This window comes from Oncorhynchus mykiss, chromosome 30, assembly GCF_013265735.2.
Source record: "Oncorhynchus mykiss isolate Arlee chromosome 30, USDA_OmykA_1.1, whole genome shotgun sequence".
Taxonomy (NCBI): domain Eukaryota; kingdom Metazoa; phylum Chordata; class Actinopteri; order Salmoniformes; family Salmonidae; genus Oncorhynchus; species Oncorhynchus mykiss.
The window spans coordinates 4,800,352-4,827,593 of record NC_050570.1 but is presented as its reverse complement, the minus strand read 5'-3'; the positions used below and the strand labels follow the sequence as shown (position 1 = coordinate 4,827,593).

Sequence of the window (27,242 nt, the reverse complement as noted above, 5' to 3'; positions counted from 1 at the left end):
CTACCCCCTCCACCTCTACCACCTGGTTAGTACCAGTCTACCCCCTCCACCACTACCACCTGGTTAGTACCACTACCCCCTCCACCACTACCACCTGGTTAGTACCACTACCCCCTCCACCACTACGACCTGGTTAGTACCACTACCCCCTCCACCACTACCACTTGGTTAGTACCACTACCCCCTCCACCACTACCACCTGGTTAGTACCAGTCTACCCCCTCCACCTCTACCACCTGGTTAGTACCAGTCTACTCCCTCTACCACTACCACCTGGTTAGTACCACTACCCCCTCCACCTCTACCACCTGGTTAGTACCAGTCTACCCCCTCTACCACCTGGTTAGTCCCAGTCTACCCCCTCACCACCTGGTTAGTACCAGTCTACCCCCTCCACCTCTACCACCTGGTTAGTCCCAGTCTACCCCCTCCACCACCTGGTTAGTACCAGTCTACCCCCTCTACCACCTGGTTAGTACCAGTCTACCCCCTCTACCACCTGGTTAGTCCCAGTCTACCCCCTCTACCACCTGGTTAGTCCCAGTCTACCCCCTCTACCACCTGGTTAGTACCAGTCTACACCCTCTACCACCTGGTTAGTACCAGTCTACACCTCTACCACCTGGTTAGTACCAGGCTACCCCCTCTACCACCTGGTTAGTCCCAGTCTACCCCTCCACCTCTACCACCTGGTTAGTCCCAGTCTACCCCCTCCACCTCTACCACCTGGTTAGTACCAGTCTACACCCTCTACCACCTGGTTAGTACCAGTCTACCCCTCCACCTCTACCACCTGGTTAGTCCCAGTCTACCCCCTCCACCTCTACCACCTGGTTAGTACCAGTCTACCCCTCCACCTCTACCACCTGGTTAGTCCCAGTCTACCCCTCCACCTCTACCACCTGGTTAGTACCAGTCTACCCCCTCTACCACCTGGTTAGTACCAGTCTACCCCCTCTACCACCTGGTTAGTCCCAGTCTACCCCCTCTACCACCTGGTTAGTCCCAGTCTACCCCCTCTACCACCTGGTTAGTACCAGTCTACCCCCTCTACCACCTGGTTAGTACCAGTCTACACCCTCTACCACCTGGTTAGTACCAGTCTACACCCTCTACCACCTGGTTAGTACCAGTCTACCCCCTCTACCACCTGGTTAGTCCCAGTCTACCCCTCCACCTCTACCACCTGGTTAGTCCCAGTCTACCCCCTCCACCTCTACCACCTGGTTAGTACCAGTCTACACCCTCTACCACCTGGTTAGTACCAGTCTACCCCTCCACCTCTACCACCTGGTTAGTCCCAGTCTACCCCCTCCACCTCTACCACCTGGTTAGTACCAGTCTACCCCTCCACCTCTACCACCTGGTTAGTCCCAGTCTACCCCTCCACCTCTACCACCTGGTTAGTACCAGTCTACCCCCTCCACCACCTGGTTAGTCCCAGTCTACCCCCTCTACCACCTGGTTAGTACCAGTCTGCCCCCTCCACCTCTACCACCTGGTTAGTACCAGTCTTCCCCCTCCACCACTACCACCTGGTTAGTACCACTACCCCCTCCACCACTACCACCTGGTTAGTACCACTACCCCCTCCACCACTACCACCTGGTTAGTACCACTACCCCCTCCACCACTACCACCTGTTTAGTACCACTACCCCCTCCACCACTACCACCTGGTTAGTACCAGTCTACTCCCTCTACCACTACCACCTGGTTATTACCAGTGTACTCCCTCTACCACTACCACCTGGTTAGTACCACTACCCCCTCCACCACTACCACCTGGTTAGTACCAGTCTACCCCCTCCACCACTACCACCTGGTTAGTACCACTACCCCCTCCACCACTACCACCTGGTTAGTACCACTACCCCCTCCACCACTACCACCTGGTTAGTACCAGTCTACTCCCTCTACCACTACCACCTGGTTAGTACCAGTCTACCCCCTCCACCACTACCACCTGGTTAGTACCAGTCTACTCCCTCTACCACTACCACCCATACCTGAAGGAAGGTCTAAGTGACGTTCCTGTAGGTATTGACTATTTGCAGTGTGATCCTAGTTTTGTAAATCGTTCCTTAGTTTATCGTCCTCTGTCCTCCTTAGGCCAGGTGGAGACACGCATTCCAGAGTTACACCTTGGACCGAATCGACACAGGTACAACACAGTGTTACTTGTACTTGACTTGATGCTGATCTCAGATATCGACACAGTTGTTTCCTTGTGTAGTTGTCAGGTGGTGTTGTTGTTGTTGTTGTCATTGTTGTTCTTCCTCTCCCGCCAGGTTCTGTGTGTCGCCTGCTGGTTGTCATGTGTTCCTCCCAGGGGGAGCGGAGCTACTGTTTCCCTCGGGTTGCCTAGCGACGACCACCACGCTGCAGTGGGCGGAGCGTAGGCCAGACAGGAAATGGGTGTGGCTAGAGGAGCATGACTTCCTGCTGAGTCGACCACTGGAACTCCTCCCACACGGGATCTCCTTTTTAAAGGTATTCTGTAAACGGTAGTCGTATAATTAATTAGTCTAATTTATGGTGGGATACTTATCAATGGAAAGATCTGTAGGTTCACACACAAAGTAGACAGATATCTTCTTTTCAGGAGTTTTAAATGGGTTGTTTCTTGCAGCATACAGATATTTGGGACAAAGTATTTTTCATTGTGTATCTACGAGCTTCTCTCATTGGTCTCTTCTACTCTGATACTCATCTTCTTTCTGAACATATTCCTCCCCTCCTCTCCTCCCCTCCTCCTCTCTTCTCCCCCTCTTCTCCCCTCCACTCCTCTCTGGTCCTCCCCTTCTCCTCTCCTCTTCTCCTCTCTTCTCCCCTCCACTCCTCCTCTCTTCTCCCCTCCACTCCTCCTCTCCTCTCCTCTCCTTTCCCCTCCCCTCCCCTCCCCCTCTCCTCTCCTCCTCTCCAGCCAGTGGAGGTGTGTGTACCGTACCACCGGTCCAGGAAAGGGGAGGTGGTTGTGAGGAGGTTTGATGGACAGCAGTGGAGTACACTATCCACTGAAACCAGAAGGGGCAGTATAGGACACAGCAGTCACCCCGGAGGCCGACCTGCCAGGGTAGTGTACAGAACACAACACTGCTTCATAATATGGCATGCAAGAAAACATAACCAACCTCCTCGGCCCAGTCCCGAATCAACCCCCTAGACCCTACATCCTGTTCACTTCTGGAGATATGAGATTGTACGGTTGAGATTCTGATTTGTACAGCAGACAAATATCTCCCTTCTCTCTGCCTGTCTGCCTGTCTGCCTCCTGTCTGCCTGTCTGCCTCCTGTCTGCCTTCTGTCTGCCTGTCTGCCTCCTGTCTGCCTTCTGTCTGCCTGTCTGTCTCCTGTCTGTCTGTCTGTCTCTCTGTTTGTTTGTCTGTCTCTCTGTCTGGTCTGGTCTGTCTGTCTGTGTGTCTGTCTGTGTGTCTGAGAATGTATTCTTAATTGACTTTCCTATTTAAAAAAATAAAATAACAAGTTTGTCCCCATAGCTGGCCTGCGTCTCAGTGAGACAGTTCTCCTGGTTTGTGGCAGTGGGTCGTCCAGTCAGGGACAGTTGCTCTGTGACACCAGAGGGGGCGCTGCTGGTGTCACGTTCAGACGCAGGCATCAAACTGACCTTCCCCCCAGACTGCACTGTTCAGACCCGCACCATCATTCTACAGGTACAGTCCGGTATTCACCATCACTCTACAGGTACAGTCTGGTATTCACCATCACTCTACAGGTACAGTCCGGTATTCACCATCATTCTACAGGTACAGTCCGGTATTCACCATCACTCTACAGGTACAGTCTGGTATTCACCATCACTCTACAGGTACAGTCTGGTATTCACCATCACTCTACAGGTACAGTCCGGTATTCACCATCACTCTACAGGTACAGTCCGGTATTCACCATCACTCTACAGGTACAGTCTGGTATTCACCATCATTCTACAGGTACAGTCCGGTATTCACCATCACTCTACAGGTACAGTCCGGTATTCACCATCACTCTACAGGTACAGTCTGGTATTCACCATCACTCTACAGGTACAGTCTGGTATTCACCATCACTCTACAGGTACAGTCTGGTATTCACCATCACTCTACAGGTACAGTCCGGTATTCACCATCACTCTACAGGTACAGTCCGGTATTCACCATCACTCTACAGGTACAGTCTGGTATTCACCATCACTCTACAGGTACAGTCTGGTATTCACCATCACTCTACAGGTACAGTCCGGTATTCAACATCACTCTACAGGTACAGTCTGGTATTCACCATCACTCTACAGGTACAGTCTGGTATTCACCATCACTCTACAGGTACAGTCTGGTATTCACCATCACTCTACAGGTACAGTCCGGTATTCAACATCACTCTACAGGTACAGTCTGGTATTCACCATCACTCTACAGGTACAGTCTGGTATTCACCATCACTCTACAGGTACAGTCTGGTATTCACCATCACTCTACAGGTACAGTCTGGTATTCACCATCACTCTACAGGTACAGTCCGGTATTCACCATCACTCTACAGGTACAGTCCGGTATTCACCATCACTCTACAGGTACAGTCTGGTATTCACCATCACTCTACAGGTACAGTCTGGTATTCACCATCACTCTACAGGTACAGTCCGGTATTCAACATCACTCTACAGGTACAGTCCGGTATTCACCAGAGACTGGTTCTTCCAGAGAGCATTGTTTGTTAAAACAATAAAACAATACTAGCTAGTATCCTCTGTATTTTGTGACACTGTGCTTTCCTGCTAATCTCCTCAGCAGTGGGTAATGTAAATCCAATCCCTGCTCACTCCCCTGTTTCTACAGGTACTACAGGTGTCTGTCACTGAGGTCCAGACGTTGTGTGGAGACCCTCAGGCCAGAGTCAGTCCCCTCCTCTGTCTCTCTCAAGACCCCAGCATCCAATTCCTCCAGCCAATCAAGGTGCAGGTCCCGCTGCCAACTGGACTCACTGGTAGGTCTACCGGGTCCTGTTTGAAAACTGTTCAACGTTTTCATTTCTTCAGATCCGACATGATTGGATAGGTGTTAGCAGAATGGTTACTTACTGCTTGGCTTTCAACCCTTCTAGCCGTTTCTGATGAGAAATTACTTCAAGTAGACCCGTCTCCATGGAGACCCCAGCGCTACCTGCATTCATTTAACCATGTTGTTGTTGTTGATGTCCCAGGTCACACAGTAGACCTGTCCTGTCTCCACCTGCTTCATGGAGACCCCAGCGCCCACACCTGGACAGACATAACCTCACAGGTGTCCCTGTACGTCACACAGCTCTACGCCATCTTCTACATCACTCACTTCTCCTGGTGAGTTCCTGTTATTCCAGACGAAATGAACACACAGCTTTACAGTAATCAATCAATCAAATGTATTTATATAGCCCTTCGTACATCAGCTGATATCTCAAAGTGCTGTACATAAACCCAGCCTAAAACCCCAAACAGCAAGCAATGCAGGTGTAGAAGCACGGTGGCTAGGAAAAACTCCCTGGAAAGGCCAGAACCTAGGAAGAAACCTAGAGAGGAACCAGGCTCTGAGGGGTGGCCAGTCCTCTTCTGGCTGTGCCGGGTAGAGAGGAACCAGGCTATGAGGGGTGGCCAGTCCTCTTCTGGCTGTGCCGGGTGGAGATTATAACAGAACATGGCCAAGATGTTCAAATGTTCATAAATGACCAGCATGGTCAAATAATAATAATCACAGGCAGAACAGTTGAAACTGTAAACAACCCAATGTTTATATCCTAGGACAAGCTAGCAACAGCAAGCTAGCTAAATAGGACACATTAGCTAGAAACAGCAAGCTAGCTAAATAGGACACATTAGCTAGAAACAGCAAGCTAGCTAAATAGGACACATTAGCTAGAAACAGCAAGCTAGCTAAATAGGACACATTAGCTAGAAACAGCAAGCTAGCTAGCTAAATTGTAATAAATGTTTAATGCTTTTCGACCTGTCCCCAAATTAATATAATTGGTTCAGAGTTTGTTTTGATATTTCAACCTGTGTGTCATGATCGCATTTCGTGTGGTGGGGGACAAAATCAATTTGCGTAGGCCCTCGTCCGGTCTGGGCATAGTGTTAGAGTATGGTCTTCTCATATTGGTCCTTGATGCTGACGTTGTTAAGTTAATATCGTTCATCTATCCTGGGTAGTGGCTGTGGTCCGTACGGTGTTACCGGAGCCTGAATCCGGTTCTATTGGCTACGTCTGTCAATAGTTTGTGTATATTATTCCAGGTACTGGCTGTGGTACACTACCCAGCGCTGTGTTAGCGGGGTGGTCCGTAGGGTCTACCAGAGACTGAAGCAGTTTCAGGTCCAGTTCCTGGTGCTACAGAGGAGAACAGACCCCAAACAGGTTCTGCTACAGTGCCTGCCTGCTGACAAGGTGGGTCCAGTCAATCAATCAATCAATCCATCACTTCCTGAGACCAAGGACAGTCAGTGTTACAGCAGCATCACTTCCTGAGACCAAGGGCAGTCAGTGTTACGGCAGCATCACTTCCTGAGACCAAGGGCAGACAGTGTTACAGCAGCATCACTTCCTGAGACCAAGGGCAGACAGTGTTACAGCAGCATCACTTCCTGAGACCAAGGGCAGTCAGTGTTACAGCAGCATCACTTCCTGAGACCAAGGGCAGTCAGTGTTACGGCAGCATCACTTCCTGAGACCAAAGACAGTCAGTGTTACAGCAGCATCACTTCCTGAGACCAAGGGCAGTCAGTGTTACAGCAGCATCACTTCCTGAGACCAAGGGCAGTCAGTGTTACGGCAGCATCACTTCCTGAGACCAAAGACAGTCAGTGTTACAGCAGCATCACTTCCTGAGACCAAGGGCAGTCAGTGTTACAGCAGCATCACTTCCTGAGACCAAGGGCAGTCAGTGTTACAGCAGCATCACTTCCTGAGACCAAGGGCAGTCAGTGTTACAGCAGCATCACTTCCTGAGACCAAGGGCAGTCAGTGTTACAGCAGCATCACTTCCTGAGACCAAGGGCAGTCAGTGTTACAGCAGCATCACTTCCTGAGACCAAGGACAGTCAGTGTTATAGCAGCATCACTTCCTGAGACCTAGGACAGTCAGTGTTACAGCAGCATCACTTCCTGAGACCAAGGGCAGTCAGTGTTACAGCAGCATCACTTCCTGAGACAAGGACAGTGTTACAGCAGCATCACTTCCTGAGATAAGAGACCTAGGACAGTCAGTGGCTGTATCACTTCCTGAGATAAGAGACCTAGGACAGTCAGTGGCTGTATCACATGCATAGTACATCAGATTTTCCACTGCAAGTTTTAGAAGTGCAGGAATGTTAGAAGATCCACCGTGTGTCGGTGTCATAACGTGTGTTGGTGTCATAATGTGTGTCGATGTCATAATGTGTGTTGATGTCATAACGTGTGTTGATGTCATAATGTGTACAGTAAATATCTGATGTGCCCTATGACCATGTTTAACAGGTGGACAACAGAGTACAGTCTCTGTCAGAGCAGTACGATGGCCCACAACCCTCAGACCTCTGTGACCTGTTGGAGGGAGAGCAGTTCTTCGCTGGCTTCGAGAGGGGCCTAGACGTCAGCGCAGGTACATTTGGGAAATGATACAATTTGAACGACATCTTCCATGTCAACACTACTACGTCCCCTCTCTCTTTCAGATAGACCAGACTGTGCGGAAGGGAGACTGTCGTTTGTGTTCTACTCTCGGTTGAAGAATCTCAAAGAGGTGTACGTTTGTCCAACACAGAAGCAGGAGGGGTCAATCAGGGGTCAGGTGAGAGACGAGTGACCCCTGACAGAGAGAGGGTGTACAGTACATACAGACATTTTTATTAACTATGGTACATTATTCATAAAGAGCTTTATTAGGTAAGGGATAAACACCAACATGTTGTACATTACCTTGGAAAATAATGGAGGACGCAGTTCATTAGTTCCAGGATAATGTACAGAACAGGAGGTGTTTATCCCGCTCACACCACAGTTGCCAAAGAAAACAAAACTCAAGCACACATTTGCAGGTAGAAATAACACGTTTTCATTGGTAGAAATAACACGTTTTCATTGGTAGAAATAACACGTTTTCATTGGTATTTTCAGTTTGATAAGTCAATTCCTACTTTTTCATCCTCCCACCAAGCATGGTTGTTAGTTCTATTGGTGAGGTTGACTAATCCATTGTGGAGGCCTGTCTGATTGGACTAATCCATTGTAGAAGTCTGTCTGAGTGGACTAATCCATTGTAGAGGCCTGTCTGATTGGACTAATCCATTGTAGAAGTCTGTCTGAGTGGACTAATCCATTGTAGAAGTCTGTCTGAGTGGACTAATCCATTGTAGAAGTCTGTCTGAGTGGACTAATCCATTGTAAAGGCCTGTCTCAGCGGACTAATCCATTGTAGAAGTCTGTCTGATTGGACTAATCCATTATAGAGGCCTGTCTCAGCGGACTAATCCATTGTATAGGCCTGTCTGAGTGGACTAATCCATTATAGAGGCCTGTCTCAGTGGACTAATCCATTGTAGAGGCCTGTCTCAGCAGACTAATCCATTGTAGAGGCCTGTCTGAGTGGACTAATCCATTGTAGAGGCCTGTCTGAGTGGACTAATCCATTGTAGAGGCCTGTCTGAGTGGACTAATCCATTATAGAGGCCTGTCTCAGTGGACTAATCCATTATAGAGGCCTGTCTGAGTGGACTAATCCATTATAGAGGCCTGTCTGAGTGGACTAATTCATTGTAGAGGCCTGTCTGAGTGGACTAATCCATTATAGAGGCCTGTCTGAGTGGACTAATCCATTGTAGAGGCCTGTCTGAGTGGACTAATCCATTGTGGAGGCCTGTCTGAGTGGACTAATCCATTGCGGAGGCCTGTCTGAGTGGACTAAATGTAGGCCTGCTGGCTAATAAATGTAGGCCTGTAAATGTAGTCCTACTACATTATAAATGTAGGCTGTTACATTATAAATGTAGGCCTGTTACATTATAAATGTAGGCCTGTTACATTATAAATGTAGGCCTGTTACATTATAAATGTAGGCCTGTTACATTATAAATGTAGGCTGTTACATTATAAATGTAGGCTGTTACATTATAAATGTAGGCCTGTTACATTATAAATGTAGGCTGTTACATTATAAATGTAGGCTGTTACATTATAAATGTAGGCATGTTACATTATAAATGTAGGCTGTTACATTATAAATGTAGGCTGTTACATTATAAATGTAGGCTGTTACATTATAAATGTAGGCCTGTTACATTATAAATGTAGGCTGTTACATTATAAATGTAGGCTGTTACATTATAAATGTAGGCCTGTTACATTATAAATGTAGGCCTGCTGGCTAATAAATGTAGGCCTGTTACATTATAAATGTAGGCTGTTACATTATAAATGTAGGCTGTTACATTATAAATGTAGGCTGTTACATTATAAATGTAGGCCTGTTACATTATAAATGTAGGCTGTTACATTATAAATGTAGGCTGTTACATTATAAATGTAGGCCTGTTACATTATAAATGTAGGCCTGCTGGCTAATAAATGTAGGCCTGTTACATTATAAATGTAGGCTGTTACATTATAAATGTAGGCTGTTACATTATAAATGTAGGCTGTTACATTATAAATGTAGGCCTGTTACATTATAAATGTAGGCCTGCTGGCTAATAAATGTAGGCCTGTTACATTATAAATGTAGGCTGTTACATTATAAATGTAGGCTGTTACATTATAAATGTAGACTGTTACATTATAAATGTAGGCTGTTACATTATAAATGTAGGCTGTTACATTATAAATGTAGGCCTGTTACATTATAAATGTAGGCTGTTACATTATAAATGTAGGCCTGTTACATTATAAATGTAGGCTGTTACATTATAAATGTAGGCCTGTTACATTATAAATGTAGGCCTGTTACATTATAAATGTAGGCCTGTTACATTATAAATGTAGGCCTGTTACATTATAAATGTAGGCTGTTACATTATAAATGTAGGCTGTTACATTATAAATGTAGGCTGTTACATTATAAATGTAGGCTGTTACATTATAAATGTAGGCCTGTTACATTATAAATGTAGGCCTGTTACATTATAAATGTAGGCCTGTTACATTATAAATGTAGGCCTGTTACATTATAAATGTAGTCCTACTACATTATAAATGTAGGCCTGTTACATTATAAATGTAGGCCTGTTACATTATAAATGTAGGCCTGTTACATTATAAATGTAGGCCTGTTACATTATAAATGTAGGCCTGTTACATTATAAATGTAGGCCTGTTACATTATAAATGTAGGCCTGTTACATTATAAATGTAGCCTGTTACATTATAAATGTAGGCCTGTTACATTATAAATGTAGGCCTGTTACATTATAAATGTAGGCCTGTTACATTATAAATGTAGGCCTGTTACATTATAAATGTAGGCCTGTTACATTATAAATGTAGGCCTGTTACATTATAAATGTAGTCCTACTACATTATAAATGTAGGCCTGTTACATTATAAATGTAGGCCTGTTACATTATAAATGTAGGCCTGTTACATTATAAATGTAGGCCTGTTACATTATAAATGTAGGCCTGTTACATTATAAATGTAGGCCTGTTACATTATAAATGTAGGCCTGTTACATTATAAATGTAGCCTGTTACATTATAAATGTAGGCCTGTTACATTATAAATGTAGGCCTGTTACATTATAAATGTAGGCCTGTTACATTATAAATGTAGGCCTGTTACATTATAAATGTAGGCCTGTTACATTATAAATGTAGGCCTGTTACATTATAAATGTAGGCCTGTTACATTATAAATGTAGGCCTGTTACATTATAAATGTAGGCCTGTTACATTATAAATGTAGGCCTGTTACATTATAAATGTAGGCCTATAAATGTTCCCATTAAGGGATCTGATAGTATTTCTGATGGTGTCTTGTCTCACCATCACTGTGGAGCTTCTCAAAGTATTATTTTCTTCGCCTCAAAAAGCAAGTAAACAAAGTCTGTTTTTACATCCGTTGAGAATGACAATGGTTCCTCAACGTAGCCTATTGGAAAAATCTTTCCAGCTCTCTCACTTTTGATAACCACTCAGCATGAAAGGGGAAAAAAAATTCTCTAATCCGTTGGAAAGATAAATATATATATTTTTTTTAAAAGCCTACCTGATTCAGTGGCGACCCGTCATTCGGGGGTCCCACCTGTTTTGAGCACCATCTGTTTAGCTAATAAAAAATGTTATTTGGGCGTTTAATACATATCAGTTTGTTTATTTGTATTTATTTTACCAGGTAAGTTGACTGAGAACACGTTCTCATTTACAGCAACGACCTGGGGAATAGTTACAGGGGAGATGAAAGAGACAATTGGAAGCTGGGGATGATTAGGTGACCGTAATGTTAAAAGGGCCAGATTGGGAATTTAGCCAGGACACCGGGATTAACACCCCTATTCTAACAATAAGTACCATGGGATCTTTAGTGACCACAGAGAGTCAGGACACCCACTTAACATCCTATCTGAAAGACGGCATACTACACAGGGCAAAGTCCCTAATCACTGCCCTGGGGCATTGGGATGTTCTTTTAGACTTTTTTTTATTTTTGTTTTGTATTTTCTTATACCATATCTAATATGTTATATTCTCCTATATTCATTTCACATTTCCACAAAACTTCAAAGTGTTTCCTTTCAAGTGGTATCACGAATATGCAAACCCTTGCTTCAGGTCCTGAGCTATAGGCAGTTAGATTTGGTCGTTTTAGGCCAAAAAAAGGGTCCGATTCTTAAGAGGATAAAAAAACCTATGTTTTATTATTTGGGGCGGCAGGGTAGCCTAGTGGTTGGAGCGTTGGGCCAGTAACCAAAAGCTTGCTGGAGCTTGGCCCGAGCTGACAAGGTAAAAAATCTGTCGTTCTGCCCCTGAACAAGGCAGTTAACCCCACTGTTCCTCTGTAGGCCAGCATTGTAAATAATAATTTGTTCTTTAACTGACTTGTCTAGTTAAATAAAGGTTAAACAAATAGAATAATCTTTCAATTATTTTTTATCTGAAGTTCTCTCTCCTCTCCAGGTGTCTTTCTATCGAGGGGAGGTTCCCAGTGACATACCACAGGAAGTGGCCAGGAAAAGGAAAGGACACGACAGCCAATGGCTGGCCACCTTACCACTCAGACTTCCTGTAAGTGAGAACAGAGCATGCTCAGTCAGAGACACCCTTCTCTAGCCTGTTCACAGATCTGTTTGTGCTGTACAGATGTAGGCTCATAATTTGAGCCAGTTTCCTACAGCAGGAAAATAATTCCTGTAGCAACAGGAAATGTGGATTATAATTAATGAAGAACAAGAAGGCCCGCACACCGCGCTATTGACTACGTACTCTTCTTTATAATCCCAGCACCTATGTTTTTAATGATGTGTGTGTATAACCACAAACTTTTCTATAGATTATAATTAATGGCCATTTTTGTAGGGATTGATAAGGAAAATCAAGTCTGAAATTTCAAAGTTAGAAATCACAAATCGTCAGTTGCCTTTTTAAACCTCAAATACACTACACATTTAAAAAATGTCCTGAATTGCAGAAAAGTTCTCCTGCAACAGGGTGATCAAATTAAGATCCTACATCTGTATAGCCAACTTCTATGTTTGGCCTGGCATGACAATGACCATAGGAGTTGGCTATTCAGCACGAACAGATATGGGATCACACAAACTGCTTGTGAAGTCTTTATTTTCCAAAGCATCAGGACAAGCATCAGGACTCACATGAACATCTGCTAACCATGTGTATGTGACCGATAACATTTGATTTTGATTTGTCATGTCAGATGTTTGAGGACCCACTACCCACTACCCAGTATCACTATCCTTTGTATATATTGGATCTTCTTACCATTTCTCTCCTCCTCCTCTTCACTCTGGCTGGGATTCAAACCAACACATCTGTGCTAAGCAATAGACTTTTAAAGGTAATGTCCCTCACATTCAATAGACTTTTAAAGGTAATGTCCCTGATAGTCAATAGACTTTTAAAGGTAATGTCCCTGATAGTCAATATACTTTTAAAGGTAATGTCCCTGATAGTCAATAGACTTTTAAAGGTAATGTCCCTGATAGTCAATAGACTTTTAAAGGTAATGTCCCTGATAGTCAATAGACTTTTAAAGGTAATGTCCCTGATATTCATGGGGATGAAGACGTCTGTTGATATTTTGACTCAGCGAGTGTTGGCTCAATCACACATCACCTAGATCAGAAGTTAATCGCAGTACACAGGTGGTTTTGTCTGCGTTCGTTTGAATCCTGGTCTCTCTTTCTCTACATTTACTGTTCTGTGTTAGGTTTATTTTACAAAGACAACGCACATTTATCCATATTTTCTGTAAAATAGAGTTTTACAAAGCATATTCCTCTCTTATGTTGAGGATGTTTAAACATTCTATTGAAACTCGCAGAGTCTTTATCAGCGTAATGTTAAAGATACAGATGAAACAGATCCATCCTCCTATTGCCCTCCTCGGATGCGATCTCAAGGTGTTTACTTAAAATACTCTGCAAACAGACTAAATAAATGCATTTCGACTATAATTCATCGTGACAAAACTGGTTTTTATCCCAGGCAGATTCTCATTTTTTGGGGCGGCAGGGTAGCCACAACAATGTTGGATGCGGCTTATGGTAGAGAAATGTACATTAAAATTCTCTGGCAACAGCTCTGGTGGACATTCCTGCAGTCCGCATGCCAATTGCATGTTCCTTCCTTCAAAACTTGAGACATCTGTGGCGTTGTGTTGTGTGACAAAACGGCACATTTTAGTGGCCTTTTATTGTCCCCTGCACAAGATGCACCTGTGTAATGATCATGCTGTTTAGTCAGCTTCTTGATATGCAAACTTGTCAGGATTATCTTGGGGAAAGGAGAAACGCTCACTAACAAGGATGTAAACACATTTGTGCACAACATTTGAAAGATATAAGATTTTTTTGTGCACATGGAACATTTCTGGGATCTTTTATTTCAGCTCGTGAAACATGGGACACTTTTACATGTTGCGTTTTTTTAATATTTTTTGTTCAGGTGTATATGCGTTCCCGACAGCTTCAGTTCTCATTTCAATAAATCGCCTCCGTTTTCACTTCAACGTTCCTGTCGCCAGGGGTGCCCCTTGAGTCCGTTGCTATTCGCCATTTCTATGGCGTTGCAACCTAGCTGTTAGTATCAGGAGCCACACCGCGTTGTCACTCTATATCGGCATTGCTATGGAAGCCCAACCTAGCTGTTAGTATCAGGAGCCACACCGCGTTGTCACTCTATATCGGCATTGCTATGGAAGCCCAACCTAGCTGTTAGTATCAGGAGCCACACCGCGTTGTCACTCTATATCGGCATTGCTATGGAAGCCCAACCTAGCTGTTAGTATCAGGAGCCACGTTTTCTTTGCTCCGCTGAACATGGGCAAGGTTGATCACCGCGTTGTCCCTCTATATCGGCATTGCTATGGAAGCCCTACCTAGCTGTTAGTATCAGGAAGCCACGTTTTCTTTGCTCCGCTGAACATGGGCAAGGTTGATCACCGCGTTGTCACTCTATATCGGCATTGCTATGGAAGCCCTACCTAGCTGTTAGTATCAGGAAGCCATGTTTTCATTGCTCCGCTGAACATGGTCCCTCTGTTTGCGGATGGCGTTATTTTGTTCCTTTCACGCCCCGAAGAGTCACTCCCGCCACTGTTGGCGCTCATCGAATCATTTGGAGCACTCTCTTGGTACACCATAAACTGGGATAAAATAGATTTCATGCCTCCTAAAGGCAACTTAGAGGCACTTTAAAGGCAACATGCCTCTTAAAGGCAACCCAGACTTAAAAAATATATATATATATATACCTTTTTTAAAATCACAAGAGAAAAAATAAAAATATTTAAGTGTTGTCATCCCCAAGGATGCCGAATTGATTTATAATTGGAACTACAGTATCTCGACATGATAGAGAAGTTAAACACTGAGGTCTGGAGAGTGTTGCCTCTATCTCTGATAGGCTGTGTTATTAAAATGGCTACATGATCTCTTTCAGAATCTGCAGATTTTTTAACATCTTGCCTTTTTGTGTGGGGATACAAAGTACGCTGGGTTCTATTACAGGCTCAAAATGGCTAGAAACAAATAACTTTCTTCTGAAACTCGTCAGTCTATTCTTGTTTTGAGAAACTGAAGGCTATTCCATGAGAGAAATTGCCAAGGAACTAAAGATCTCATACAATGCTATGTACTACTCCCTTCACAGAACAGCGCAAACTGTCTCTAACCAGAAAAGAAAGAGGAGTGGGAGGCCCTGATGCACAACTGAGCAAGAGGACAAGTACATTAGAATGACGCCTCACAAGTCCTCAACTGGCAGCTTCATTAAATAGTACCCGCAAAACACCAGTCTCAACGTCAACCGTAAAGAGGCGACTCCGGGATGATGGCCTTCAAGGCAAATATATATATATATATATATATATATATTTTTAATGGACAACACATTTGCTTTTCTTTCAAAAACATGAACATTTCTTAGTGACCCCAAACTTTTGAACGGCAGTGTAATTTATTCCAGTATCTTCAGAAAATAAATTATGTTCGCTAAAATTTACAAAATTCTGAGGCAATTACACCTGCCCGCAGAACTATATACTTTCATGAACCTCGCCCCTGACTCCGAGTTTGATCTCCAGATTTGTAGATCACTTTACAGCATAAACTTAGGGGGTGGTAGCAATGGTATGGACTGCGAGCAGGCTCAGTACCTCTCCGTGTTTCCACACAACATTTGAAGGAGACCTGTGAGGAAGACCTTGTTATGGAGATTAATGATGACAGTTTGGGCTGATTGCCTTCGAGATATTCACTTGTGTGCGATAAACTCCCGACACCAAATTTATTCAATACAAAGTGATTCACAGACTGGACTATTGCTGTACCAAATGACACTAGTCTTTACCCCTCGGTCTCTCCTATATGCCCTAAGTGCAAGTCTGCCGAGGGTACCCTCGGTCACCTCTTCTGGTCATGCCCCAAATTGCACACATTCTGGCAGGATATTTTGAAGTGCCATTGGAACACAGGAGTGATGGTTGCTGACAATGGGGCCTCTGTACGCCTATGTAGATATTCCATTAAAAATCAACTGTTTCAAGCTACAATATACATACACATACAATATACAATACAGATTTAGCCAATCGGTTAATTTTACACTTTCCCCACCCACTCAGGCTATGAACTCTGATTGGATAGTAATGGTATGAGCCTCTTTCTCTACTTCCTGTCTTCACCTCCCACTCAGGCTATGAACTCTGATTGGATAGTAATGGTATGAGCCTCTTCCTCTACTTCCTGTCTTCACCACCCACTCAGGCTATGAACTCTGATTGGATAGTAATGGTATGAGCCTCTTCCTCTACTTCCTGTCTTCACTGCCCACTCAGGCTATGAACTCTGATTGGATAGTAATGGTATGAGCCTCTTCCTCTACTTCCTGTCTTCACTGCCCACTCAGGCTATGAACTCTGATTGGATAGTAATGGTATGAGCCTCTTCCTCTACTTCCTGTCTTCACCGCCCACTCAGGCTATGAACTCTGATTGGATAGTAATGGTATGAGCCTCTTCCTCTACTTCCTGTCTTCACCGCCCACTCAGGCTAGGAACTCTGATTGGATAGTAATGGTATGAGCCTCTTCCTCTACTTCCTGTATTCACCGCCCACTCAGGCTAGGAACTCTGATTGGATAGTAATGGTATGAGCCTCTTCCTCTACTTCCTGTCTTCACCGCCCACTCAGGCTATGAACTCTGATTGGATAGTAATGGTATGAGCCTCTTTCTCTACTTCCTGTCTTCACTGCCCTCTCTCCCTTCCCCACAGGGCCTAAACTCAGAGGGTGGTAGTAATGGTATGGACTGGGAGCAGCCTCGGTACCCTCCGCTGAACCTGGGCGACCCAGAGAGTGGGTACCTGACTGAGGCTAACCTGCTGGCCATCTCCCTTCAGATCGGACAGGACTGGAGGTCCATTGGCATCAACCTGGGAATCAGCTACCAGGAGCTGGACCGCATGCAGTACAAATACAGGTGGGCATGTTCATTACCAAATGTAAGAACTGACCGAAACAGGGGCATTACCTGTACTTATCCAATAAGAAACACTCATTTTGCAGTAAGTACGAATACACCTGGGCATGATGGTTACTGTGATGGAGAACCAGGGTCCTGTTCATTAGGCACCAAATGTAATTTGTAACCCATTCATAACCCATTTATAACCCATTCATAACCCATTTATAACCCATTCATAACCCATTTATAACCCATTCATAACCCATTCATAACCCATCCATAACCCATTTATAACCAATTCATAACCCATCCTTAACCCATTTATAACCCATTCATAACCCATCCATAACCCATCCATAACCCATTTATAACCCATTCATAACCCATTTATAACCAATTTATAACCCATCCATAACCCATTCATAACCCATTTATAACCAATTTATAACCCATTCATAACCCATTTATAACCATCCATAACCCATCCATAACCCATTCATAACCCATCCATAACCCATTCATAACCCATTCATAACCCATTTATAACCCATTCATAACCCATCCATAACCCATTCATAACCCATTAATTTTGTATATTTTTTTACCCCTTTCTCCCCAATTGGTAGCAGTTACAGTCTTGTCTCATTGCTGCAACTTCGATACGGACTCTGAAACACGACCCAGCCAAGCCGCACTGCTTCTTGACACAAAGCCCACTTAACCCGGAAGCCAGCCGCACCAATGTGTCGGAGGAAACACCGTACACCTGGTGACCGTGTCAGCGTGCACTGAGCCCGGCCCGCCACAGGAGTCGCTAGAGAGCGATGGGACAAGAACATCCCTGCCGGCCAAACCCTCCCATAACCCTTGACGACGCTGGGCCAATTGTGCGCCCCAGTCGCGGCCAGCTGCGGCAGAGCCTGGACTCGAACCCAGAATCTCTAGTGTCTTAGACCACTGCGCCCATAACCCATTCATAACCCATTCGTGACCGATACTTAGCCCATTCATAGCCCATTCATAACCCATTCATAGCCCATTTATAACCTATTCATAACCCATTCATAAGCACATTTATAAGCAGTGGCTATTACTTCTTTATCATGGTCATTTCCCTTTTTATCAGAAGTATTTTGGGATGCGCGGGAACAAGAGGGATGCAGATTTTCTAAATGTAGTTCTTGTTTTCTGTGCCAACCCAGTGTACTATTTCTGGATGAGAGGGGATGAAGTGATGTACTCCATGTGTGGGCAGGCACATGGAGTATTAGCATAGGATAACTAAAGTCCTTCAATTCTCACTGGAGGGATTTAACTTGTAAGGAGTCTGGAAGAGACATGCAGGGGGAGTCGGGGAAGAGAGGAGTGGTGTAGAGGGGGAACGGAGTGGTGTAGAGGGGGAACGGAGTGGTGTAGAGGGGGAACGGAGTGGTGTAGAGTGGGAACGGAGTGGTGTAGAGTGGGAACGGAGTGGTGTAGAGTGGGAACGGAGTGGTGTAGAGTGGGAACGGAGTGGTGTAGAGTGGGAACGGAGTGGTGTAGAGTGGGAACGGAGTGGTGTAGAGTGGGAACGGAGTGGTGTAGAGTGGGAACGGAGTGGTGTAGAGGGAGGAGAGGGAACGGAGTGATGTAGAGAGAGGGAGATAACTGAGTGGTGTAGGGAGAGAGAGGTAACTGAGTGGTGTAGGGAGAGAGAGGTAACTGAGTGGTGTAGGGAGAGAGAGGTAACTGAGTGGTGTAGGGAGAGAGGTAACTGAGTGCTGTAGGGAGAGAGGTAACTGAGTGGTGTATAGAGAGAGAGAGATAACTGAGTGGTGTAGAGAGAGATAACTGAGTGGTGTAGAGAGAGATAACTGAGTGGTGTATACAGAGAGAGAGAGAACCGAGTGGTGTATACAGAGAGAGAGGGAACCGAGTGGTGTAGAGAGAGAGAGAGAACCGAGTGGTGTAGAGAGAGAGAGAGAACCGAGTGGTGTAGAGAGAGAGAGAGAACCGAGTGGTGTATACAGAGAGAGAGAACCGAGTGGTGTATACAGAGAGAGAGAACCGAGTGGTGTATACAGAGAGAGAGAACCGAGTGGTGTAGAGAGAGAGAGAACCGAGTGGTGTAGAGAGAGAGAGAACCGAGTGGTGTAGAGAGAGAGAGAACCGAGTGGTATAGAGAGAGAGAGAACCGAGTGGTATAGAGAGAGAGAGAACCGAGTGGTGTATAGAGAGAGAGAGAGATAACCGAGTGGTGTATAGAGAGAGAGAGATAACCGAGTGGTGTATAGAGAGAGAGAGATAACTGAGTGGTGTATAGAGAGAGAGAGATAACTGAGTGGTGTATAGAGAGAGAGTGATAACTGAGTGGTGTAGAGAGAGAGATAACTGAGTGGTGTAGAGAGAGAGATAACTGAGTGGTGTATAGAGAGAGAGAGAGATAACTGAGTGGTGTATAGAGAGATAACTGAGTGGTGTAGAGAGAGAGAGATAACTGAGTGGTGTAGAGAGAGAGATATCTGAGTGGTGTAGAGAGAGAGATATCTGAGTGGTGTAGAGAGAGAGAGATAACTGAGTGGTGTATAGAGAGAGAGAGAACTGAGTGGTGTATAGAGAGAGAGAGAGAGAACTGAGTGGTGTATAGAGAGAGAGAGCGAGAACTGAGTGGTGTATAGAGAGAGAGAGATAACTGAGTGGTGTATAGAGAGATAGAGAACTGAGTGGTGTATAGAGAGATAGAGAACTGAGTGGTGTATAGAGAGATAGAGAACTGAGTGGTGTATAGAGAGAGAGAGATAACTGAGTGGTGTATAGAGAGAGAGATAACTGAGTGGTGTAGAGAGAGATATATACATCTGAGTATCAGTGTGATCTCCTGCAGTGTTCCAGATGGCTTCGTGACGATTTACAAAAAAAGGGATTAAAACAAAAAAAAACATTCTCCCCCATTGATATTCAGTGGGCAGCGTTTCTGTCAGTTTGAGGATGATGCACATGCTAACAAACACAAAAAAGATGGCTTCAGTGCTGATGCTGCAGAAAAACACGTTATATGGTATTTTTATGAGAGAGAGGGGGAAGAGGGGAGAGACAGAGAGAGGGGGGAGAGACAGAGAGAGGGGGGAGAGACAGAGAGAGGGGGGAGAGACAGAGAGAGGGGGGAGAGACAGAGAGGAGGGGGGAGAGACAGAGAGAGAGGGGGGAGAGACAGAGAGAGGGGGAGGAGGGGAGAGACAGAGAGAGGGGGAGGAGGGGAGAGACAGAGAGATGGGGGAGAGACAGAGAGTGAATGTGTGACTTGAATTAATCCCAGAACCTAACATGTTCAGGTTACCCCTGTCATTGATCTGATGTGTTTGTCTGCACCACACAGGTACACAGAACAGCACTACTAGTGTGTGTGTGTGTGTGTGTGTGTGTGTGTGTGAATGGAAATAGTCTTTGAAAAGGCAAGACTTCAATGTCAATGATATTATGAGTCCTGAATTTATCTCTCTCTTCTGTGAGTCAGTCTTGAGAGCAGTATTTCTACGTGATTGATATGCATGGAGGCAGATACCAATTCAGGTGTGTTTACGCTGTAACGAAAAAAGAACGACTTTAATTAATCTGAGCGATTTGACTCGAGCACAGCGATGGGGTGAGCCCTCTACTGAACAACATTAGAATCACGCCTGACAAGGCCAACGAACACCGTGCCTCACTGGAAGCTGTCCCACTTAGTGAGAGCGTGTTCATGCTTCTGGACCTTGTGTTATTAAAGGTAACCAGGTAACCAGGTAATTGGTTTCGTGACTTTCCTGCTGAATCTGTTATTTGTTACGTAGGCTAGCAAGCCTGGGTTTGGGTTCATGACCCAAATTAAAAGACAGTGACGCTTTGTTTTCGGCGATTTGTCGGAGGTCGGGTCAGCTTGTGTGTGGGGACGGCGTCAGGAACAGTGGTTTGACCCGTGGCTGGTGCTATTCTGGTACTATTCCATTCCCCTAGTCCATCTCCATGGTACTGACCTGTGTCTGGTACTATTCCATTCCCCTAGTCCATCTCCATGGTACTGACCCGTGTCTGGTACTATTCCATTCCCCTAGTCCATCTCCATGGTACTGACCCGTGTCTGGTACTATTCCATTCCCCTAGTCCATCTCCATGGTACTGACCCGTGTCTGGTACTATTCCATTCCCCTAGTCCAGTCCATGGTACTGACCTGTGTCTGGTACTATTCCATTCCCCTAGTCCATCTCCATGGTACTGACCCGTGGCTGGTACTATTCCATTCCCCTAGTCCATCTCCATGGTACTGACCCGTGGCTGGTGCTATTCCATTCCCCTAGTCCATCTCCATGGTACTGACCTGTGTCTGGTACTATTCCATTCCCCTAGTCCATCTCCATGGTACTGACCCGTGTCTGGTACTATTCCATTCCCCTAGTCCATCTCCATGGTACTGACCCGTGTCTGGTACTATTCCATTCCCCTAGTCCATCTCCATGGTACTGACCCGTGTCTGGTGCTATTCCATTCCCCTAGTCCATCTCCATGGTACTGACCCGTGTCTGGTACTATTCCATTCCCCTAGTCCATCTCCATGGTACTGACCCGTGTCTGGTACTATTCCATTCCCCTAGTCCAGTCCATGGTACTGACCTGTGTCTGGTACTATTCCATTCCCCTAGTCCATCTCCATGGTACTGACCCGTGGCTGGTACTATTCCATTCCCCTAGTCCATCTCCATGGTACTGACCCGTGGCTGGTGCTATTCCATTCCCCTAGTCCATCTCCATGGTACTGACCTGTGTCTGGTACTATTCCATTCCCCTAGTCCATCTCCATGGTACTGACCCGTGTCTGGTACTATTCCATTCCCCTAGTCCATCTCCATGGTACTGACCCGTGGCTGGTACTATTCCATTCCCCTAGTCCATCTCCATGGTACTGACCTGTGTCTGGTACTATTCCATTCCCCTAGTCCATCTCCATGGTACTGACCCGTGTCTGGTACTATTCCATTCCCCTAGTCCATCTCCATGGTACTGACCCGTGTCTGGTGCTATTCCATTCCCCTAGTCCATCTCCATGGTACTGACCCGTGTCTGGTACTATTCCATTCCCCTAGTCCATCTCCATGGTACTGACCCGTGTCTGGTACTATTCCATTCCCCTAGTCCATCTCCATGGTACTGACCCGTGTCTGGTACTATTCCATTCCCCTAGTCCATCTCCATGGTACTGACCCGTGTCTGGTACTATTCCATTCCCCTAGTCCATCTCCATGGTACTGACCCGTGTCTGGTACTATTCCATTCCCCTAGTCCATCTCCATGGTACTGACCCGTGTCTGGTACTATTCCATTCCCCTAGTCCATCTCCATGGTACTGACCCGTGTCTGGTACTATTCCATTCCCCTAGTCCAGTCCATGGTACTGACCCGTGTCTGGTACTATTCCATTCCCCTAGTCCAGTCCATGGTACTGACCCGTGTCTGGTACTATTCTATTCCCCTAGTCCATCTCCATGGTACTGACCCGTGGCTGGTACTATTCCATTCCCCTAGTCCATCTCCATGGTACTGACCCGTGTCTGGTGCTATTCCATTCCCCTAGTCCATCTCCATGGTACTGACCCGTGTCTGGTACTATTCCATTCCCCTAGTCCATCTCCATGGTACTGACCCGTGTCTGGTGCTATTCCATTCCCCTAGTCCATCTCCATGGTACTGACCCGTGTCTGGTGCTATTCCATTCCCCTAGTCCATCTCCATGGTACTGACCCGTGTCTGGTGCTATTCCATTCCCCTAGTCCATCTCCATGGTACTGACCCGTGGCTGGTGCTATTCCATTCCCCTTGTCCAGTCCATGGTACCGACCGGTTCCCTTGGCAAACGTGTGGATTTCTTCTGGTTTCCTCTCGCCGGTTCCCGTATCTCGTCAGGGTTATGGGACCTGGGGATGAATTGAGGGGCGTTGTTCAGATCAGATGTCTTGTCTGTCCGAGTTGAGGCAATGCGAAAGCTGCCCTTACTCAACCTGGTTTGCTGTGCCCTCTGTCGCCGGCTAAGGGGAAGAAGACTCGAAGACTGAGGGTGGCCTGTGCCTGCCTCTGCCTCGGTCAAGCACCGTTTAACCTCTCTTCCCGGACTTGGTCGACGATCCGGTCTTATGTTGATGGGGGATCAGGCTAATCAGCGCTGCATAGTGTGCTAGCCAGGTTAGCTGACTCGTCAAGGCCAACTAGCTAGCGGTCTGCCACTGTTGATTCCTGGTCTCCCATGGTGGAATTGTTTGTGTATCTCTCTCTCGTTTAGATACTTCCTATATCTCTCTCGTTTAGCTACTTCCTATATCTCTCTCGTTTAGCTACTTCCTATATCTCTCTCTCGTTTAGCTACTTCCTATATCTCTCTCTCGTTTAGCTACTTCCTATATCTCTCTCGTTTAGCTACTTCCTATAGCTCTCTCGTTTAGCTACTTCCTATATCGCTCTCGTTTAGCTACTTCCTATAGCTCTCTCGTTTAGCTACCTCCTATATCTCTCTCGTTTAGCTACTTCCTATAGCTCTCTCGTTTAGCTACCTCCTATATCTCACTCGTTTAGCTCTCGGTTAGCATACGTAGCATCCAGTCGCTTGGTTATTCTAATCGGACCGAGCTGTGGTCAGCGAGATTCTCGAGACCTAAGGAAGAGGTCATCAAGGACATAAAGATCATCAAGGACAACAACCACCCGAGCCACTGCCTGTTCACCCCGCTATCATCCAGAAGGCGAGGTCAGTACAAGTGCATCGAAGCAGGGACCGAGAGACTGAAAAACAGCTTCTATCTCAAGGCCATCAGACTGTTAAACTGTGAAATTGTTAGATTACTTGTTAGATATTACTGCACGGTCGGGAACTAGAAGCACAAGCATTTCTCTACACTCGCATTAACATCTGCTAACCATGTGTATGTGACCAATAACATCTGCTAACCATGTGTATGTGACCAATAACATCTGCTAACCATGTGTATGTGACCAATAACATCTGCTAACCATGTGTATGTGACCAATAACATCTGCTAACCATGTGTATGTGACCAGTAACATCTGCTAACCATGTGTATGTGACCAATAAGATTTGATTTGATTTGACTGTCGCGTTGTAACTCTGTGTGGTCTGCCGCGGGTCGTTTCATTTGGTGTCTACTGGGATCGGCTTTGGGGGGCGTTTATCTTTCATGTCCCCATAGCTGTGTTGTACCGAGTTGACCGACTGAACGGGAACGTAGAGTTGGGACTATAAAACTATAACACGCCCAGTTCTGGAATCGGTGAAGGCCGGTACTGAAGGAGTTCATCTGTACCTCCGGGTTTATCGCCTGCGGAAGGCGGAGCTTCTGGTGAGGCACGGTGTTCACTGGCCTTTTCAGGCGTGATTCTACTGTTCTTCAGAAGGGGGCGTCAACACGAGAAATCCCCATAGCTGTGTTGTACCGAGTTGACCTCCTTCAGGGAACATAGTTATATTCACAACTGTATGTTTTCTCCTGCTGTCTCTTTAGTTTCCCTGTTGGTTACATAGAGGGCGTTTTGGTTACAGGAAAACAGGAAAACCCTACATTTTGTAGAAGCCCTTACAGATACCTCTCTCTCTCTCTCTCTTGCTCTCTCCTTCTTTCTCCATCTCTCTCCTTCTTTCTCCATCTCTTTCCCTTTCTCTCTCTCCATCTCTTTCCCTTTCTCTCCATCTCTCTCTCTCTGTCTGTCCTCTCCTCTCTCTCTCTCTCTCTCTCTCTCTCTGTCTCTGTCTCTGTCTCTCTCGTCTGTCCTCTCTCCCCTCCCGCCTCCAGAGACAACCTAGGGGCCGTGGTGTTGGAGATGCTGTTCCACTGGGCCCGGGGTCAGCAGCAGGAAGGTGTTGGGTTGTGTCCCGCTGGAGGTCCAGGCCAGCAGGGTATTGGTGCAGTGCCCAGGTTGATAGATGCCATGGTGGAGAGTGGCAGGAGGGACCTGGCTGAGGAGATTAAAGACATAGTGAGGCTAGGAACCCGGAAGTATAATGAGTCACTGAGGAGGGTGGGCCTAGAAGAGGAAGAGAAGAGGCCTTCAACAGACACAGATCCCTCACCTTCACACTGAACCAACTCACAGAGGGAGTATAGAGAGTCAATGAGGAGAGTGAGGTTACAGGAAGAGACCACCTCATCTTCACACTAAGATTACAGGAAGAGACCACCTCATCTTCACACTGAGGAGAGTGAGATTACAGGAAGAGACCACCTCATCTTCACACTGAGGAGAGTGAGATTACAGGAAGAGACAACCTCATCTTCACACTGAGGAGAGTGAGATTACAGGAAGAGACCACCTCATCTTCACACTGAGGAGAGTGAGATTACAGGAAGAGACAACCTCATCTTCACACTGAGGAGAGTGAGATTACAGGAAGAGACCACCTCATCTTCACACGGAGGAGAGTGAGATTAGAGGAAGAGGAGATGACTGAACTCATCCCTTCATTCTGAAGCAGTAGACTGAACTCATCCCTTCATTCTGAAGCAGTAGACTGAACTCATCCCTTCTTTCTGAAGCAGTAGACTGAACTCATCCCTTCTTTCTGAAGCAGTAGACTGAACTCATCCCTTCTTTCTGAAGCAGTAGACTGAACTCATCCCTTCTTTCTGAAGCAGTAGACTGAACTCATCCCTTCTTTCTGAAGCAGTAGACTGAACTCATCCCTTCTTTCTGAAGCAGTAGACTGAACTCATCCCTTCATTCTGAAGCAGTAGACTGAACTCATCCCTTCATTCTGAAGCAGTAGACTGAACTCATCCCTTCTTTCTGAAGCAGTAGACTGAACTCATCCCTTCTTTCTGAAGCAGTAGACTGAACTCATCCCTTCATGCTGAAGCAGTAGACTGAACTCATCCCTTCATGCTGAAGCAGTAGACTGAACTCATCCCTTCTTTCTGAAGCAGTAGACTGAACTCAGTAAAACACTGGGGTTTGAAGTAACTGTTTCTATGAAATGTGACCTATAATTAATTACGATATGAGTGAAATAGTCTTCCTTCTAAATTGTTTTATTTAAATGTGTTGAAAAGCAACTTTTCTGTGTTGTAATGACATGGGCGTATATGGTCATTGAAAATAGAACGCTGATTGGAAATAGCACGCTTTTATTTTAACTTTCTGTTTTTAGATACAAGTGTGAGGTAAGGTTTTTAAAGTGTTTTGTCTCCAATTTATGCTCTGGCCACAAATACAACTATAGGATAAGTCAACAACATTATTTGGGTTTGAGTTAACAGAATATGAACTTTTAAATGTCACATTTTCACTGGACAGTTACTTGAAGCTCGTGGAAAGCCTCAGGCCGGACCAGCCGGTTCTGCAGTGGAAAGCCTCAGGCCGGACCAGCTGGTTCTCCAGTGGAAAGCCTCAGGCCGGACCAGCCGGTTCTGCAGTGGAAAGCCTCAGGCCGGACCAGCCGGTTCTCCAGTGGAAAGCCTCAGGCCGGACCAGCTGGTTCTGCAGTAGAAAGCCTCAGGCCGGACCAGCCGGTTCTGCAGTAGAAAGCCTCAGGCCGGACCAGCCGGTTCTGCAGTGGAAAGTCTCAGGCCGGACCAGCTGGTTCTGCAGTGGAAAGCCTCAGGCCGGACCAGCCGGTTCTCCAGTGGAAAGCCTCAGGCCGGACCAGCCGGTTCTGCAGTGGAAAGCCTCAGGCCGGACCAGCTGGTTCTGCAGTAGAAAGCCTCAGGCCGGACCAGCTGGTTCTCCAGTGGAAAGCCTCAGGCCGCACCAGCCGGTTCTGCAGTGGAAAGTCTCAGGCCGGACCAGCTGGTTCTGCAGTAGAAAGTCTCAGGCCGGACCAGCCGGTTCTGCAGTAGAAAAACCAACAACTGTGTCACTCAGCTGCCAGGCTTGAGAACAAGACCATCAGCTGTAGAGAGACATGATCAGACTGAGCTGAGAACCATCAGCTGTAGAGAGACATGATCAGACTGAGCTGAGACCATCAGCTGTAGAGAGACATGATCAGACTGAGCTGAGAACCATCAGCTGTAGAGAGACATGATCAGACTGAGCTGAGAACCATCAGCTGTAGAGAGACATGATCAGACTGAGCTGAGAACCA

At 45.9% G+C, this 27,242-nt stretch overlaps 1 protein-coding gene across 2 annotated transcripts in view; it reads left to right on the top strand.

The window, feature by feature from the left end:
- The window catches only part of pidd1 (p53-induced death domain protein 1), a 44,113-nt gene extending 17,729 nt beyond the window's left edge, over positions 1-26,384 (top strand). The window contains exons 5-17 of one of the 2 annotated variants that reach the window (XM_036968535.1): positions 2,112-2,163; positions 2,291-2,492; positions 2,926-3,075; positions 3,500-3,673; positions 4,838-4,985; positions 5,202-5,337; positions 6,268-6,418; positions 7,490-7,613; positions 7,687-7,802; positions 12,118-12,225; positions 16,955-17,160; positions 24,955-25,287; positions 25,323-26,384. In XM_036968535.1, the coding sequence (XP_036824430.1) occupies positions 2,112-2,163; positions 2,291-2,492; positions 2,926-3,075; positions 3,500-3,673; positions 4,838-4,985; positions 5,202-5,337; positions 6,268-6,418; positions 7,490-7,613; positions 7,687-7,802; positions 12,118-12,225; positions 16,955-17,160; positions 24,955-25,243 (1,856 nt within the window). In that variant the 3' untranslated portion in view covers positions 25,244-25,287; positions 25,323-26,384. Of the gene's footprint in view, positions 1-2,111; positions 2,164-2,290; positions 2,493-2,925; positions 3,076-3,499; positions 3,674-4,837; positions 4,986-5,201; positions 5,338-6,267; positions 6,419-7,489; positions 7,614-7,686; positions 7,803-12,117; positions 12,226-16,954; positions 17,161-24,954 lie in introns of both variants that reach the window. The other variant, XM_036968534.1, reaches the window with a different exon arrangement.
- The last annotated feature ends 858 nt before the right edge of the window (positions 26,385-27,242 follow it).